The 18,940-nt window shown below is 44.6% G+C and overlaps 1 protein-coding gene across 1 annotated transcript in view; it reads left to right on the top strand.

The window, feature by feature from the left end:
- The window catches only part of LOC137381013 (actin-related protein 3B-like), a 64,895-nt gene that overhangs the window by 27,053 nt on the left and 18,902 nt on the right, over positions 1 to 18,940 (top strand). Inside the window, exon 3 of the mRNA XM_068053418.1 lies at positions 8,726 to 8,850. Within this exon, the coding sequence (XP_067909519.1) occupies positions 8,726 to 8,850 (125 nt within the window). The remainder of the gene's footprint in view (positions 1 to 8,725; positions 8,851 to 18,940) is intronic.

Raw genomic sequence — 18,940 nt, 5'->3', positions numbered from 1 at the left:
GTATTTGGACTTTCAGAAGGCTTTCAATGAGGTCCCACATAAGAGATTAGCATGCAAAATTAAAGCACATGGAATTGGGGGTAAGGTACTGACATGGATGGAAAACTGGTTAGCAGATAGGAAACAAAGAATAGGAATAAATGGGTCTTTTTCTGAGTGGCAGACAGTGACTAGTTAGGTACCGCAGGGATCAGTGCTAGGACCCCAGCTATTCACAATATATATTAATGATATAGATGAAGGAATTAAATGTAATATATCCAAGTTTTCAGACGACACAAAGCTGGGTGGGAGTGTGAACTGTGAGGAGGATGTAGAGAAGCTCCACTGTGATTTGGAGAGGTTCTGTGAGTGGGCAAATACATGGCAGATGCAGTATAATGTGGATAAATGTGAGGTTATCCACTTTGGTGGCAAAAACAGAAAGGCAGATTATTATCTGAACGGCGATAGATTGGGAAAGGGGGAGTTGCAGCGAGACCTGGGTGTCCTTGTGCACCAGTCGCTAAAAGTAAGCATGCAGGTGCAGCAGGCAGTTAAGAAGGCAAATGGTATGTTGGCCTTCATAGCGAGAGGATTCGAGTACAGGAGCAAGGATGTCTTGCTGCAATTGTACAAGGCCTTGGTGAAACCACATCTGGAGTATTGTGTGCAGTTTTGGTCTCCTTATCTGAGGAAGGATGTTCTTGTTATGGAGGGAGTGCAGCGAAGGTTCTCCAGACTGATTCCTGGGAACCAAAGTTCTGAAGAAGGGTCACTGACCTGAAACGTTAACTCTGCTTCTTTCTCCACAGATGCTGCCATTCCTGCTGAGTATTTCCAGCATTTCGTGTTTTTATTTCAGATTTCCAGCATCTGCAGTATTTTGCTTTTATTATAATAAAGGAGAGGGACTAATTGGATGGCTCAAAACACCAGCAGAGGCATGATGGGCCGAATGGCTGCCTTCTGTGCTGTTCCAATCTATGCTTCAATGGTTCAGTTTGACAATCTTGTGAAATTTGGAAAGACTTTTACAGTTCAAATTTATTCTGATTTTTCTCACAAAGGGCTGATAGATTTTTCATTTATGTCATTACTATAGAGGATACTAAAAACATTCTAGTAATAGCTATAAATCAGGAGGTGGAAGGAAGAGAAGGACTTGGTGAAATTACAATCACCAGGGAAGCGATACTGACCAAACTAATGGAGCTGCAGGCTGACAAGTCCCCGGGTCCTAATGGGCTTCATCCTAGGGTCTGGAGGTGGCTAATGAGGTCGTAGATGCGTTGGTGTTAATTTTTCAAAATTCGCTAGATCCTGGAAGGGTTCCATGAGACAGGAAAGTAACAAATATAACCCCTCTATTCAAGAAGTGGGGTGGGGGGAGGGGAGGCAGAAAACTGGTAACTATAGGCTAGTTTGCTTGATGATTGTTGTGGGGAAGGTGTTAGAATTGATCATGAAGGAGGCTATAGCTGGGCACAAAAAAAAACTCAAGGTAATCGGGAATAGTCAGCATGCTTTTGTGAAAGGTAAATCATGTTCAACCAATTTATTGGAGTTCTTTGAAGGAGTAACGTGCGCTGTGGAGAAAGGGCAGCCGGTTGACGTACTGTACTTGGATTTCCAGAAGGCATTTAACAAGGTGCCACATAAATGATTATTGCGCAAAGTTAGGGGGTAACATATTAGCATGGATAGAAGCTTAGCTGTCAGAAAACAGTATGCATAAATGGGTCCTTTTCTGATTGGCAGGATGTGACGAGTGGAGTCCCACAGGGGTCTGTGCTAGGGTTTCAACTTTTTACAGTTTATATCAATGACTTAGATGAGGGGAGCGATGGCATGGTAGCTAAATTTGTAGATGACACAAAGATAGGTAAGAAAGTATGTTGTGAAGAAGGCATAAGGAGGTTGCAGACCGATATAGATAGGTTGAGCGAGTGGGCAAAAATCTGTCAGATGGAGTATAATGTGGGAAAATTTGAAGTTGTTAGCTTTGGCAGGAAGAATAAAGAAGCAGAATATTTCTTAAATGGGGAATGACTGCAGAATTCCAAGGTGCAGAGGGATCTAGGATTTTGGTACAGGAGTCACAGAGGGTTAGTATGCAGGTACAGCAAGTAATAAAGAAGGCTAATGGAATGCTATCCTTTATTACGAGAGGAATTGAAAATACAAGTAAGGATGTTGTGCTTAAGTTATACAGGGCATTGATGACACCACATCTCGAATACTGTGTGCAGTTTTGGTCTCCTTATTTAAAGAAGGATGTGAAGGCATTGGAGTCAGTTCAGAGGAGGTTTACTAGTTTGATACCTGGAATGAGCAGGTTGTCTTGTGAGGAAAGGTTGGACAGATTGGCCTTGTTTTCACTGGAGTTTAGAAGAGTGAGGGGGGACTTGCTTGAAGTATGTAAGATCCTGAACTGTCTTGACAGGGTGAATGTGGAGGGGATGTTTCCTCTTTAGAGTTTAGAGATACAGCACTGAAACAGGCCCTTCGGCCCACCGAGTCTGTGCCGACCATCAACCACCCATTTATACTAATCCTACACTAATCCCATATCCCTACCACATCCCCAACTGTCCCTATATTTCCCTACCACCTACCTATACTAGGGGCAATTTGTAATGGCAAATTTACCTACCAACCTGCAAGTCTTTGGCATGTGGGAGGAAACCGGAGCACCCGGAGGAAACCCACGCAGACACAGGGAGAACTTGCAAACTCCACACAGGCAGTACCCAGAATTGAACCCGGGTCGCTGGAGCTGTGAGGCTGTGGTGCTAACCACTGCGCCGCCCTCTTGTGGCTGAGTCCAGAACTATGGGGCACTGTTTTAAAATTGGGGGTTGCCCTTTTAGGACAGAGACAAGGAGAATTTTTTTCTCTGAGAGTTGTGCGACTTTGGAATTCTCTGCCTCAGTAGGTGGTGGAGGCAGGGTCATTCAGGATCGAGGCCCAGTCTCTCTCCTTCTGGGAGCAGAGCGGAGAGGAACTCTTCCAGTGCACCGGAGTTTTGAAAAAAAGAAAAAAAAAAGCCGACAGTGACCTCAGAGGAGAGCTGCAAGGTGATTGGTTGGTGAGCAGCAGCTGTTAGTGTATTTAAATATCTTTTTTTAAAAAAAAAGGAAAGCTTTTTTTTGAAAAAAAGCCCTCTGGTGATATGTTGAGTACTAAAGTTTTTTTTTAAAGACTTTAGATTGGAGTGGGTAGAACAAGGCCCCTGGTGTAATTACTATTTTTTAAATTAAGGGAGTAACTAATTAATCTAAGGGTAAGTCATGACAGGAGAGCTCAGCCCCGTGATGTAAGGTAGATGAACTCAGAGCATGAATCGGTACATGGGATTGTGATATTATAGCTATTACGGAAATGTGGTTGAGGGATGGGCAGGACTGGCAGCTCAATGTTCCGGGGTACCGATCCTTCCGGCGTGACAGGTGGAGGTAAGAGAGGAGGAGGGGGAGTTGCACTATTGATTAGGGAGGACATCACGGCAGTACTTAGAGAGGATATCGCCGGGGGGAGGTGGGGGGGAACGTCCAGCGAGGCTATATGGGTAGAACTTAGAAATAAGAAAGGGGTGATCACTTTGGGATTATACTACAGGCCCCCAATAGTCAGAGGGAAATGGAGGAGCATATATGTAGGGAAATCACAGATAGGTGTAGGAATTATAGGGTTGTAATAGTAGGTGATTTTAACTTCCCTAATTTTGACTGGGACTGCCTTAGTGCTAAGGGATCAGCTGGGGAAGAATTTGTTAAGTGTGTCCAGGATCGTTTTCTGAAGCAGTACGTGGATGGCCCTACTAGAGAAGGGGCTACACTCGACCTCCTCTGAGGATATGAGGATGGGCAGGTGGCTGATGTGTCAGTGGCGGAGCACTTTGGGACCAGTGACCATAACTCTATTAGCTTCAAGATAGTTATGGAAAAGGAGAGGACTGGTCCTCGGGTTGAAGTCCTAAATTGGAGGAAGGCTAATTTCAATGGCATCAGACAGGAACTCTCAAAAGTTGAATGGGAGAGGCTGTTTACAAGTAAAGGGACGTCTGGCAAGTGGGAGGCTTTTAAAAGTGAGATAGGAAGAGTTCAGGGCTGGCATGTTCCTGTCAGATGGAAGGGCAAGGTTGGCAAGTTTAGGGAACCTTGGTTGACGAGGGTCTGGTCAGGACAAAGAAGGAGGCATATGTCAGGTATAGGCAGCTGGGATCAAGCGAGTCCCTCGAGGAGTATAGGGGATGTAGGAGTACACTTAAGAAGGAAATTAGAAGGATGGAAAGGGGCCATGAGATTTCCCTGGCAGATAAGATAAAGGAGAATCCTAAAAGATTCTATAAGTATATTAAGAGTAAAAGGGTAACTAGGGAGAGAGTAGGCAACAAGCCCAGAAAACCATGGATGACCAGAAACATTCAGGGTTCGATGAGAAGGAAAAGAGAGGCTTTTAGCAAATACAAGGAGAGCAAATCAATGGAAGCATTAGTGGAGTACAGAAAGTGTAGGATGGAGCTTAAGAAAGCAATTAGGAGAGCAAAGAGGGGATATGAGAAAGCTCTGGCTGGTCAAAGTAGGGAAAATCCCAAGATATTCAATAAGTATATCAATGGGAAGAGGATAACCAGGGAAAGAGTAGGACCCATTAGGGACCAAGGGGGAAATTTGTGGGTGGAGCCAGAGGACATTGGTAGGGTGTTGAACGAATACTTCACATCTGTCTTCACCCAAGAGAATGAGGATGTAGATATGGAACTGAGAGAGAGAGACTGAGGTTCTTGAGCAAATTGTCATAGGGAGTGACAAGGTATTGGAGGTTTTGGAAGGCTTAAAAGTGGACAAATCTCCTGGTCCGGACGATTTGTGTCCCAGGATGCTGTGGGAGGCGAGGGTGGAGATTGCAGGGGCTCTGACCCTAATTTTTAATTCCTCTCTGGCCACGGGGGAGGTGCCAGAGGACTGGAGAACAGCTAATGTGGTCCCACTATTTAAGAAAGGTTGTAGAGATAAGCCAGGGAACAATAGACCAGTGAGTCTCACGTCAGTGGTAGGGAAACTATTGGAGAAAATTCTGAAGGAGAGAATCTATCTCCACTTGGAGAGGCAAAATTTGATTAGGAATAGTCAGCATGGCTTTGTCAGAGGGAGGTCATGCCTAACAAATTTGATTGAATTTTTTGAGCATGTGACCAGATGTGTAGATGAGAGTAGTGCAGTTGATGTAGTTTACATGGATTTCAACAAAGCCTTTGACAAGGTCCCACATGGGAAACTTATCAAGAAAGCAAATGCACATGGGATACAAGGTAACTTGATAAGGTGGATTCAAAATTGGCTTAGCTGTAGGAGACAGAGTGTGATGACTGACGGCTGTTTTAGTGAATGGAAGCCAGTGTCCAGTGGCATACCACAGGGATCTGTGCTGGTTCCCCTATTGTTTGTCATTTATATAAACGACATAGATGATTATGTGGGGGGTAGGATCAGTAAGTTTGCGGATGACACAAAGATTGGCCGAGTGGTTAACAGTGAGGTGGAGTGTTTTAAGTTAAAGGAAGATATAGACAGGATGGTCAAATGGGCAGAAAAGTGGCAGGTGGAATTTAACGCTGAAAAGTGTGAGGTGATACACTTTGGAAGGAGTCATGTGACGTGGAAGTATTCAATGAATGGCCTGACACTGGGAAGTTCCGAGGAACAAAGGGACCTTGGTGTGTTTGTCCATAGATCTCTGAAGGCAGAAGGGCAGGTTAATAGGGTGGTGAAAAAGGCATATGGAACACTTGCCTTTATCAATCGAGGCCTAGATTTCAAAAGCAGGGAGGTCATGTTGAAGTTTTACAGGCCTTTGGTAAGGCCACAGCTGGAGTACTGTTTGCAATTCTGGTCGCCACATTATAGGAAGGATGTGATTGCATTGGAGGGGGTGCAGAGGTGATTCACCAGGATGTTGCCTGGGATGGAACATTTAAGCTATGAAGAGAGGTTGGATAGGCTTGGGTTGTTTTCGCTGGAGCAGAGAAGACTGAGGAGTGACCTGATCGAGGTGTACAAGATTATGAGGGGCATGGACAGGGTGGATAGGAAGCAGCTGTTCCCCTTAGTTGCAGGGTCAGCTACGAAGGGTCACAAGTTTAAGGTGAGGGACGGGAGGTTTAAGGGGGATTTGAGGAAGCACTTGTTTACCCAGAGGGTGGTGACGGTCTGGAATGCCCTGCCTGGGAGGGTGGTAGAGGCGGGTTGCCTCACATCCTTTAAAAAGTACCTGGATGAGCACTTGGCACGTCATAACATTCAAGGCTATGGGCCAAGTGCTGGCAAATGGGATTAGGTAGACAGGTCAGAAGTCTTTAATGCATCGGTGCAGACTCGATGGGCCGAAGGGCCTCTTCTGCACTGTATTATTCTGTGATTCTTTAAGGATCAGTGTCGTAATCTATGTGTGGAACCACGGGGAATGGGCGAGGTCTTAAATGAATATTTCTCGTCTGGATTTACCTTGGAGAAGGTCATGGAAGCTAGTGAGTCCAAGGGAGGTAGCAGCGATATCCTGGAGCATATCAACATTACAAAGGAAGAGGTGTTGGAGATTTTGAAGCGCATTAAGGTGGATAAATCCCCAGGGCTTGACCAGGTGTATCCTAGGATGCTATGGGAAGCAGGAGAGATTGCTGGGGCCCTGGCAGAGATTTTTATATCATTGTTAGCCACGGGTGAGGTACCGGAAGACTGCAGGACAGCCAATGTTGTGCCTTTATTTAAGAAGGGCAGCAGGGATAAGCCAGGGAGCTGCAGGCTGGTGAGCCTTACATCAGTGTTGGGAAAGTTATTGGAAGGGATTCTGAGACAGGATTTATATGCATTTGGAAAGGCAAGGTCTGATTAGGGATAGTCAGCATGGCTTTGTGCGTGGGAAATCATGTCTCACGAATTTGCTTGAGTTTTTGGAGGAGGTGACCAAGAGGGTTGACGAGGGCAGGGCGATGGACGTTGTCTACATGGACTTTAGCAAGGCCTTTGACAAGGTCCCACATGGTAGGCTGGTCCAGAAGGTTCGAACGCATGGGATGCAGGGTGAACTAGCCAATTGGATACGAAATTGGCTTGGTGATAGGAGGCAGAGGGTGGTAGTGGAGGGTTGTTTTTCAGATTGGAGGCCGGTGACCAGTGGTGTGCCGCAGGGATCGGTGCTGGGCTCTCTGTTGTTTGTCATATATATTAATGACTTGGATGTGAATGTAGGGGGCATGATTAGTAAGTTTGCAGATGACACCAAAATTGGTGGTATAGTGGACAGTGAAGAAGGTTGCCTAGGGTTACAACAGGATATAGATCAACTGGGAAAGTGGGCAAGGGATTGGCAAATGAAATTTAACGCAGACAAGTGCGAAGTGATGCATTTTGGGAAGTTAAACCATGGCAGAGCATAGACAGTGAATGGCAGGGCCCTGGGGAGTGTTTTTGAGCAGAGAGACCTTGGGGTGCAAGTACATAGTTCCCTGAAAGTGGCAACACAGGTAGACAAGGGTGGTGAAGAAGGCGTATGGCATGCTTACCTCCATCGGCCGAGGCACTGAGTACAAGAGTTAGGACGTCCTGTTACAGTTGTACATAACGTTGATTAGGCCGCATTTGGAGTACTGTGTGCAGTTCTGGTCGCCGCACTACAGGAAAGATGTGATTAAGCTAGAGAGGGTGCAGAAAAGATTCACAAGGATGTTGCCTGGTTTGGAGGGCTTGAGTTATAAAGAGAGATTGGATAGGCTGGGACTGTTTCCCTGGAGCGAAGGAGGCTGAGAGGGGACATGATAGAGGTATGTAAAATTATGAGAGGCACAGATAGGGTAGATAGCCAGAGTCTATTTCCCATGGTAGGGGTGACTAAAACTAGAGGGCATAGATTTAAGGTGAGAGGGAGGAGGTTTAAAGGGGATCAAAGGGGATACATTTTTCACACAAAGAATAGTGGGTATTTGGAATGAGCTGCCTGAGGAGGTGGTGGAGGCAGGAACAGTAGCAACATTTAAGAGGCATCTGGATAGGTACTTGAATGAGCAAGGCATAGAGGGATATGGAATTAATGCAGGCAGATGGGATTAGTATAGATAGGCATTATGGTCGGCATGGACGCGGTGGGCCGAAGGGCCTGTTTCTATGCCGTACGACTCTATGACTGTATTGAATATTTTTGAGGCGGAGGTAGATAGATTTTTGTTAGGCAAGGGAATCAAAGATTATCAAGGGTAGATGGAAGTGTGGAATTCGAGACAGAAACAGATCAGCCATGATCATATTAAATGGCAGAGCAGGCTGGACGGGCTGATTGGCCTACTTTCTGCTCTTAATTCGTATGGCCGTATTTTGCTTACAGGCAGTCCGTCTCTTGAATAACTTTGCACGCATAAAGAATTATGACTGAACATTACACTGTCATTGACAAGTTCAAGTATGTGCGGTTACTTGGCTTTTATCTTCACCAGTTACTTTTTGTTGAAAACATTGCCTCTTTTTAAAAAAAAAACCTAATTTTGTTCTCTCTCAAACTGAACAACATATCGAGTACTTACTGCTGGCTTCCAGCATTCATGTACATTAGTTGCCATGGTTACCTCAAGCTATTAGCTTTTTAAGAGGTTGCCAAATTGCAATTACGGTAATGCATGTACTGTATTTAAGTGGATGTAATTGATTGCATGCAGCTTTTTATTGACCTCCTGCATGTTGTATCTCACCAGGTATAGCTATCAAAGAGTCAGCCAAGGTAGGTGACCATGCACAACGGAGACTGGTGCGGGGAGTGGATGACCTCGACTTTTATATAGGCGATGAAGCTGTAGATAAACCTACATATGCCACAAAGGTATTTTTAAAATTTTACTTTCCTTGCTTCATTACATGGGAGACAAATCAAATATCCTGTTTTTAATATGCAACATGAAAAGCTACCCAAGACCAATACAAATCTGGTACAATGTCAGAAAATCCTTGCTGTATTAATTTCTTTTTCTATGCTTTATAATTCATCACTCCCCATGATTGCAGCTGGGCTATGAGGTAGGTGTGGCAAGTAATGCAGCAGAAGAAAAGAATATCTACAGGACTGACCCCTACCCCTTTGTCTGTAATCAGCCTTGTGATATAAGAGAAAATCATTTTAGAGACCTGGCAGCATTAGTGCTGCCACAACGTGTGACATGATAATATAGTGTGAAAAAAAAATGACAGACCAATCCTGCAACGGGTGTTCGATAAGTGAATATTGTTACGGAGAGGTGAAAAGGGGTGTGGGTGGTTCCCGCTGTTCACCACCTCAACAGAGCACAATCTTATTAGAATGGTGCTTAAGCCCCTGAGTGTCCTTTGGATCAAATAAGCAGAAAAATGACAGGTTTCTTGTAAGTCTTTTTGTTTTAAAAAAAACTATTTTTACACAATTCCCGAAATGGTCACAATCTGACCCACATACACATACACAAGAATAGATAGATGGAGCCTTTCATTGCAGCAGCTTATTCGGGAGCAGAGAGTGCGAGCGAGTGAGCAGCTGGGAAGGTCAGTTTCAGCTTAAACTTAATTTCCTTTTGTTTTCGGCGGACCAAGGGGCTGCTGGGTAAGTAAAACCCTATATATTTGGGCCGTTTCTGAACCCGAGACACTACACGGGTAGTGTCTCCCACCCGCCCTCCTCCTCTAACCAAAAAAAAGGACTCGGTGGTGTGTAGATAAGGTAAGGCTTTTTCTACTTTGTTTTTTATCGTGTGATTGGTAAAACTTTTCATTCCTTTTTCATTTATCTAAGTTTCAGACTAAGTTAAGCTTAAGATTAAAAATGGCAGGAGATCTCAGACCCGTGTTATGCTCCTCTTGCTCAATGTGGGAGCTCAGGGACACGGCTGATGTCCCTGACTCCTTCACGTGCAGGAAGTGTGTCCAGCTGCAGCTCTTGTTAGACCGCGTGATGGCTCTGGAGCTGCGGATGGACTCACTTTGGAGCATGCGCGATGCTGAGGAGGTAGTGGATAGCACGTTTAGCGAATTGGTCACACCGCAGATTAGGATTGCTGAGGGAGAAAGGGAATGGGTGACCAAAAGGCAGAGAAAGAGCAGGAAGGCAGCGCATGAGTCCCCTGCGGTCATCTCCCTCCACAACAGGTATACCGTTTTGGGTACTGTTTTGGGAGATGGCTCACCAGGGGAAGGCAGCAGTAGCCAGCTTCATGGCACCGTGGCTGGCTCTGCTGTTCGGAAGGGCGGGAAAAAGAGTGGAAGGGCTATAGTTATCGGGAATTCGATTGTAAGGGGAGTAGATGGGCGGTTCTGTGGTCGAAAACGAGACTCCCGAATGGTATGTTGCCTCCCAGGTGCATGGGTCAGGGATGTCTCAGATCGGCTGCAGAACATTCTGAAGGGGGAGGGTGAACAGCCAGTTGTCGTTGTGCACATAGGCACCAATGATATAGGTAAAAAACGGGATGAGGTCCTACAAGCAGAATTTAGGGAGTTAGGAGCCAAGTTTAAAAGTAGGACCTCAGAGGTAGTAATCTCAGGATTGCTACCAGTGCCACGTGATAGTCAGAGTAGAAATGAAAGAATAGTCAGGATGAATGCGTTGCTTGAGAGATGGTGCAGGAGGGAGGGGTTCAGATTTTTGGGACATTGGGACCGGTTCTGGGGGAGGTGGGACTATTACAAATTGGACGGTCTACACCTGGGCCGGACTGGAACCAATGTCCTTGGGGGTGCTTTTGCTAACGCTGTTGGGGAGGGTTTAAACTAATGTGGCAGGGGGTTGGGAACCAAATGAGGTCAGTGGACAGTAAGGAGGTAGTAACTAAAGCCTGTAAGGAACTAGATAATGAAGTCAGCGTGACTAAGGGAAAGAGTAGGCAGGGAGCAGATGATGAATGCAAAGGGAGTGGTGGTCTGAGGTGCATTTGTTTTAATGCAATAAGTGTAGTAGGTAAGGCAGATGAACTTGGGGCTTGGATTAGTACCTGGGAGTATGATATTGCTATTACTGAGACTTGGTTGAGGGAAGGGCATGATTGGCAACTAAATATCCCAGGATACCGATGCTTCAGGCGGGATAGAGAGGGAGGTAAAAGGGGTGGAGGAGTTGCATTACTGGTCAAAGAGGATATCACAGCTGTGCTGAAGGAAGGCACTATGGAGGACTCGAGCTGTGAGGCAATATGGGCAGAACTCAGAAATAGGAAGGGTGCGGTAACAATGTTGGGGCTGTACTACAGGCCTCCCAACAGCGAGCGTGAGATAGAGGTACAAATATGTAAACAGATTATGGAAAGATGTAGGAGCAACAGGGTGGTGGTGATAGGAGATTTTAGTTTTCCCAACATTGACTGGGATTCACTTAGTGTTCGAGGTCTAGATGGAGCAGAATTTGTAAGGAGCATCCAGGAGGGTTTTCTAGAGCAGTATGTAAATAGTCCAACTCGGGAAGGGGCCATACTGGACCTGGTATTGGGGAATGAGCCCGGCCAGGTGGTTGAAGTTTCAGTAGGGGACTACTTTGGGAATAGTGATCACAATTCCGTAAGTTTTAGAATACTCATGGACAAAGACGAGAGTGGTCCTAAAGGAAGAGTGCTAAATTGGGGGAAGGCCAACTATACCAAAATTCGGCAGGAGCTGGGGAATGTAGATTGGGAGCAGCTGTTTGAAGGTAAATCCACATGTGATATGTGGGAGGCTTTTCAAGAGAGGTTGATTAGCGTGCAGGAGAGACATGTTCCTGTGAAAATGAGGGGTAGAAATGGCAAGATTAGGGAACCATGGATGACAGGTGAAATTGTGAGACTAGCTAAGAGGAAAAAGGAAGAATACATAAGGTCTAGGAGGCTGAAGAAAGACGAAGCTTTGAAAGAATATTGGGATTGTAGGCACAATCTGAAACGAGGAATTAAGAGGGCTAAAAGGGGTCATGAAATATCTTTAGCAAACAGGGTTAAGGAAAATCCCAAAGCCTTTTATTCATATATAAGGAGCAAGAGGGTAACTAGAGAAAGGATTGGCCCACTCAAGGACAAAGGAGGAAAGTTATGCGTGGAGTCAGAGAAAATGGGTGAGATTCTAAACGAGTACTTTGCATCGGTATTCACCGAGGAGAGGGACATTACGGATGTTGAGGTTAGGGACAGATGTTTGATTACTCTAGGTCAAGTCGGCATAAGGAGGGAGGAAGTGTTGGGTATTCTAAAAGGCATTAAGGTGGACAAGTCCCCAGGTCCGGATGGGATCTATCCCAGGTTACTGAGGGAAGCGAGAGAGGAAATAGCTGGGGCCTTAACAGATATCTTTGCAGCATCCTTAAACACGGGTGAGGTCCCGGAGGACTGGAGAATTGCTAATGTTGTCCCCTTGTTTAAGAAGGGTAGCGGGGATAATCCAGGTAATTATAGACCGGTGAGCCTGACGTCAGTGGTAGGGAAGCTGCTGGAGAAGATACTGAGGGATCGGATCTATTCCCATTTGGAAGAAAATGGACTTATCAGTGACAGGCAACATGGTTTGTACAGGGAAGGTCATGTCTTACCAACTTGATAGAATTCTTTGAGGAAGTGACAAAGTTGATTGATGAGGGAAGGGCTGTAGATGTCATATACATGGACTTCAGTAAGGCGTTTGATCAGGTTCCCCATGGTAGGCTGATGGAGAAAGTGAAGGCGCATGGGGTCCAAGGTGTACTAGCTAGATGGATAAAGAACTGGCTGGGCAACAGGAGACAGAGAGTAGCAGTGGAAGGGAGTTTCTCAAAATGGAGACGTGTAAGCAGTGGTGTTCCACAGGGATCCGTGCTGGGACCACTGTTGTTTGTGATATACATAAATGATTTGGAGGAAAGTATAGGTGGTCTGATCAGCAAGTTTGCAGACGACACTAAGATTGGTGGAGTAGCAGATAGTGAAGGGGACTGTCAGAGAATACAGCAGAATATAGATAGATTGGAGAGTTGGGCAGAAAAATGGCAGATGGAGTTCAATCAGGGCAAATGCGAGGTGATGCATTTTGGAAGATCCAATTCAAGAGTGAACTATACAGTAAATGGAAAAGTCCTGGGGAAAATTGATGTACAGAGAGATTTTGGGTGTTCAGATGCATTGTTCCCTGAAGGTGGCAACGCAGGTCAATAGAGTGGTCAAGAAGGCATACGGCATGCTTTCCTTCATCGGACGGGGTATTGAGTACAAGAGTTGGCAGGTCATGTTACAGTTGTATAGGACTTTGGTTCGGCCACATTTGGAATACTGCGTGCAGTTCTGGTCGCCACATTACCAAAAGGATGTAGATGCTTTGGAGAGGGTGCAGAGGAGGTTCACCAGGATGTTGCCTGGTATGGAGGGCGCTAGCTATGAAGAGAGGTTGAGCAGATTAGGATTATTTTCATTAGAAAGACGGAGGTTGAGGGGGGACCTGATTGAGGTGTACAAAATCATGAGAGGTATAGACAGGGTGGATAGCAAGAAGCTTTTTCCCAGAGTGGGGGATTCAATTACTTGGGGACACGAGTTCAAAGTGAAAGGGGAAAAGTTTAGGGGGGATATGCGTGGAAAGTTCTTTACGCAGAGGGTGGTGGGTGCCTGGAACGCGTTGCCTGCGGAGGTGGTAGATGCGGGCACTATAGCGTCTTTTAAGATGTATCTAGACAGATACATGAATGGGCAGGAAGCAAAGAGATACAGACCCTTAGAAAATAGGCGACAGGTTTAGATAGAGGATCTGGATCGGCGTAGGCTTGGAGGGCCGAAGGGCCTGTTCCTGAGCTGTAATTTTCTTTGTTCTTTGAGAGAAAAGGGTAGGACGTAGTTTCAAGTCCAAAGTGAAGTAAGTGTTCGTAGTTTACAGTAAACCTGTTGAACCTTCTCAGGAGTAAAGTCTTTTTAAAAGTCCAGGTCTGGGTGTTTGTAGTCTTGGAACTTGTTGAGGTGTTGTAGAGTTCTAGTGGTTACAGCTCAGCACAAAGCTAGTGGTGTGGATTGTGTTATCTTTACAGATGGAAAGTCTGAGTCACTTTGTGATTTTTCTGCTGTAGTGGCTGTTGCACTTGATGTTCATCAGGGTGGTTCTTGCTTGGCTTGATCTCTTGCACAACCTCTGGCTGACCTCCCTTCTTTCTCCAGAAGGTTACCTTTTTAAGGTAAAAATCCATCACATTAGAGTTTCTGTTAGGAGATACATGGCCCTCTTCCCTGGTGTGACCACACAATGGACCAGTATGTGGAAGCAATGGCTATCGGTTGATGTCTGAATGGGGACCATTCTGTTAACATGGTGCTACTTGACTCCTATTCATTTTGGATTGGTCTGTGAGTCAGTCTGTCTCTAGAACCCTTTGTTGGTTCATTCATGTCGATCGGGGTCATCAATATTCAATAGTATTCCTTTCAATTTCATGGGATTTCTCACAGGACTATTTTAGACGAGGTTAACGAGGTCTCGCTCTGTGAAAGGTTTGTTTGATTTCCGGTACAGGAGGATCACATGACCACTACTCCATTTTGACTGTGGTGCAAGTGATAGTACTGAAAATGCTGGTCCCTTTTATTAAACAGGACTCATTTCAGTGTTAATAGAGAACTGGTGATGCTCATTATAGTTTAGTATTTAAGGGCAGAGTTTTTGCCCAGTTGGGGAGTTGCCGCTGGCAGAGAGTGAGTCCAGAAGGAAAGAGTGGGAACTGATGTTTGGACTGAACTATGAATTGCCAATAAAACAGTTGTGAATCAGAGACTCTCATTTGCTTCCTCATTTTGGTGACTGGGCATCTGCCTATTTAACACAAGTGTCCATGTTCTTGTGATTTTGTTTAACAGTTGACTTTTTACTTCATAATTTTTGCATTGCATTGTTCATCATGGCTCCTTCCATGCATGATGATATGTTCTCTTATGTAATTTTATTTGTGTAGATACTTCTATGTAATAGTTAAAACCAACTGACTTTCCTAATGTTTTCACCTTGCTGACTTATTGTTCCCACAGGAGCAAAGCTGATGGGTGACAGAGGCATATAGTGTCTCGGGCAAACTACTTTTTGAATTATGACATAGAATCTACAGCGCAGAAATGGTCCATACAGTGTTTATACTCCACACATACCTCACACTCTACTTTATCTAACCTTATCAGCATATTATTTTATTCCTTTCTCCCTTGTTTTTATTCAGCTTCTCCTTAAAGATATCTATGTTATTCGCCTCAACTATGCCATGTGGTTGCTTTTTCCACATTCTAACCACTTTCTAGGTAAAGTTTCTCCTGAATTCCTTTTATAGATTTATTAGTGAGTAAACTTGTATTTGTGGCCCTAGTTTTAGACACTCCCACAATTAGCAATGACATCTCTACCTCTGCTATCACAATAGAAGACACAAATTACATACTAGAAGTAGAGGGTAACCAAGGCATTAACAAGAGTGAGGAACTTGAACGTAAAGTAATTAATAACTTTTCTCTGCTGATGTTAGACTCCCCAGCTGGGCAAAAACCCTGCCCTTAAATACAAAACTATAATGAGCATCACCTGCTCTCTTTTAACACTGAAATGAGTCCTGTTTAATTAAAGGGACCAGCATTTTCAATATTGTCATTTGTACCACAGTCAAAATGGAACAGTGGTCACGTGATCCCTCCTGTACTGGAAATCAAACAAACCTTTCACAGATATTAATATCAAACCCATTCAGTTTCAGGTCACCCCTCTGCCTTTTCTTGAAAGAAGAAGCCAACCTTTGCAGTCTTTGCTGATCATTATCTTCAGGATGGTATCATTCCAGTAAATCATTTTTGTACCTTTTTTGGTGTGTCTGTACATGCTATTTGTGATATGGAAACCAGAACTGTGTACAGTGCTGTGGTCTAGCCAAGGTTTTATATAAATGTAACAAAACTTCTATTTTTCAATTCTATTCCTCTAGAAGGGATGGTGAGTAAATGCTGGCCTTGCCAGCGACACTCTCATCCCACAAATGAAGAAAAAGAAATAATGAATTCCAGTGCTTTGTTCACTTTTTAATGGCCTTATTAACTTGCACTGCTACTTTTTTTTAATGATTTGTGAATCTGTATCCCATTTAGATTACTTTCCAAGGAGCATAAGTATATAAAAAGGAGAGTAAACTAAAGTAAACATTGGTTCCTTTTGAGGCAGCAATAGGGAAAATTGTCAAGGGGAAATGAGGAAATGGTAGAGGTGTTGAACAAATATTTTGTCTGTCTTCACAATAGAAGACACAAATTACATACTAGAAGTAGAGGGTAACCAAGGCACTAACAAGAGTGCGGAACTTAAAGTAATTAATAGCTTTTCTCTGCTGATGTTAGAGAAACTGAAGGGACCAAAAGCCAACAAATCCCCAGAACCTGATGACTTACATCCTTGGGTTTTAAAATGGATCACTGCAGAGATAGTGGATGCACTAGTTATGATTTTCCTAAATTCCCTAGATTCTAGAAGAGTCCTAGTGGATTAGAACCAGAAACAGAAAATGTTGGAAATACTCAGCAGACCAGGCAACATCTGTGGAGAGAAAAACAAAGTGAACGTTTCAGATCAATGACCTTTCATAAGAACCAGTGGATTGGAAGTTAGAAAATGTAACACTGCTATTCCAGAAAGGAGGGAAGAGAGAAAATGGGGAACTACTAGCTAGTTAGCCTAATATCAGCCATTGGAAAAATGGTGGAATCTATTATTAAGGAAGTCTTAGAAAATCATAGTATGAACAGATGGAGTTAACATGATTTTATGAATGAGAAATCATGTTTGACTTTTACTTTTTTTGAGGATGCAACTAGTAGGGTAAATAAAGGGGAGCCTGTAGACATAGTATACTTCATTTTCAAAAGGCATTCAATAAGGTGCCAGACAAAAGGTTAATATGAAAGATAAGGCCTCATGGAGTTAGGGGTAATACGTTGGCATAGATGGAGGATTGGTTAACGGACAAGAAACAGAGTCGGGATAAATGGGGCATTTTCAAGTTGTCAGGCTGTAACTAGTGGACTGTCGCAAGGATCAGTGCTGGGGCCTCCGCTATTTACAATCTATATTAACGACTTAGATGAAGAGGCTGGGAATCGTGTATCCAAGTTTGTTAATGATCCAATGCTAGGTGGGAATGTAAGCTGTGAGAAGGACATAAGGAAGCTGCAACGAGATATAGACAGGTTAAGTGAGTGAACAACAAGGTGCTGGATTTTATCAGCCCCTTGATGCTGTGGGTCGTGGCGGGGAGGCCCGTAAAATGCTAACTGGAGCGGCCTGCCTCGACCTACGACGCCGAGAAGGCCCCGCTGGATATTAGTGGCAGTGGCAAGGCCTTTGTACGGCCCCACGCCCCCGGCCAAGCGGCGGGGCCTTCACTAAAATATTAAAATGAGGTTAATTAAAATTCAAATTAACTTACCTGCCGAAGGCGGCCATTCTACGCCGAGTTTATGGCCAACCAGCCGCAAATCGGCTCGTTGGAGTTCCAAGGTGAGACACTGGTGGGGAGGGGGAGGAATAAAATTATCAGGGCGGTGGTGGAAGCAGAGAAAACACTTTTTATTGGTTGTGGGGATGGTAGGAGGGGGTTGAAGGGAAAAAGTGAAGAGGTTGGAGGGAATGTTCGTGCTGGGTGTAAAATACATTACAAAATGCGGCACAGTGGCGCAGTGGTTAGCACCGCAGCCTCACAGCTCCAGGGACCCGGGTTAGATTCCGGGTACTGCCTGTGTGGAGTTTGCAAGTTCTCCCTGTGTCTGCGTGGGTTTTCTCCGGATGCTCCGGTTTCCTCCCACAAGCCAAAAAAGACTTGCAGGTTGATAGGTAAATTGGCCATTATAAATTGTCACTAGTATAGGTAGGTGGTAGGGAAATATAGGGACAGGTGGGGATGTTTGGTAGGAATATGGGATTAGTGTAGGGTTAGTATAAATGGGTGGTTGATGTTCGGCACAGACTCGGTGGGCCGAAGGGCCTGTTTCAGTGCTGTATCTCTAATCTAATCTAATCTAAAAAAACAACAGACAGTAAACGCACCATTGTGGGGGTTGGGGAAGGGCCTGCATGTTTTAATTTTTTATTTAAATAAAAGATTTTGCTAAACCACTTTAAATATTTAAATTTACCTGAAGGGCTTGGAGCCCTATTTAAAAATGGTGCTGCGCAGTTGCGCCGGGGGCGCGGTGGCCACCCCCTCTACGCCATCGGGCGCGGCCGCTCTGCCCCCTCTATTAAATTAGTCCCTGCGATATTACGCGGGGGGGGCTGTGTGGCGGCACTTCCATGTCAGAAGGCCGCTGCTTTCACAGCGCGCGGAGCGTGTCGTGTTGATAATTCAGTCCAAGGTGGCAGATGGTGTATAATGTGGGGAAGTGTGAGGTTATTTACTTTGGTCGTAAGAATAGAGCAGAATATATTTTAAAAGGCATGAAACTTTTAAATGTTCTTCAGAGATTTGGGTGTGCTTATACAAAGAACACAGTTTGCATGCAGGTACAGCAAGCAGTTAGGATGGCAAATGACATGTTAGCTTTTATTGCAAGAGGATTGGAGTACAAGAACAAGGAAGCCCTGCTACAATTGTATAGGGCTTTGGTGAGACCACACCTAGAGTAGTGTGTGCAGTTTTGGTCTCTGTGTCCATTGGAGGCAGTACAGCGAAGGTTCACTAGATTGGTTCCTAGGATGAGCGGGTTGTCCTATGATGAGGGGCTGAGTAAATTGGACCTATATTCTCTGGAGTTAAGAAGAATGAAAGGTGATCTCATTGAAGCACTGAAGGAGCTTAATAGGGAAGAAAGTTAGAGGTGTTTTTCTCCTGGCTGGAGAATCTAGAACATTGGGCACAGCCTCAGAATAAAGGATCAATCATTTAGGACTGAGATGAGAAATTTCTTCACTCAAATGGTTGAAATCTGTTTGGAATTCTCTACCCAGAGGGTGGT

Source organism: Heterodontus francisci, chromosome 2, assembly GCF_036365525.1.
Source record: "Heterodontus francisci isolate sHetFra1 chromosome 2, sHetFra1.hap1, whole genome shotgun sequence".
Lineage (NCBI taxonomy): Eukaryota > Metazoa > Chordata > Chondrichthyes > Heterodontiformes > Heterodontidae > Heterodontus > Heterodontus francisci.
The sequence above is the reverse complement of the archived record's forward strand: the minus strand, read 5'-3'. Positions and strand labels throughout refer to the sequence as shown.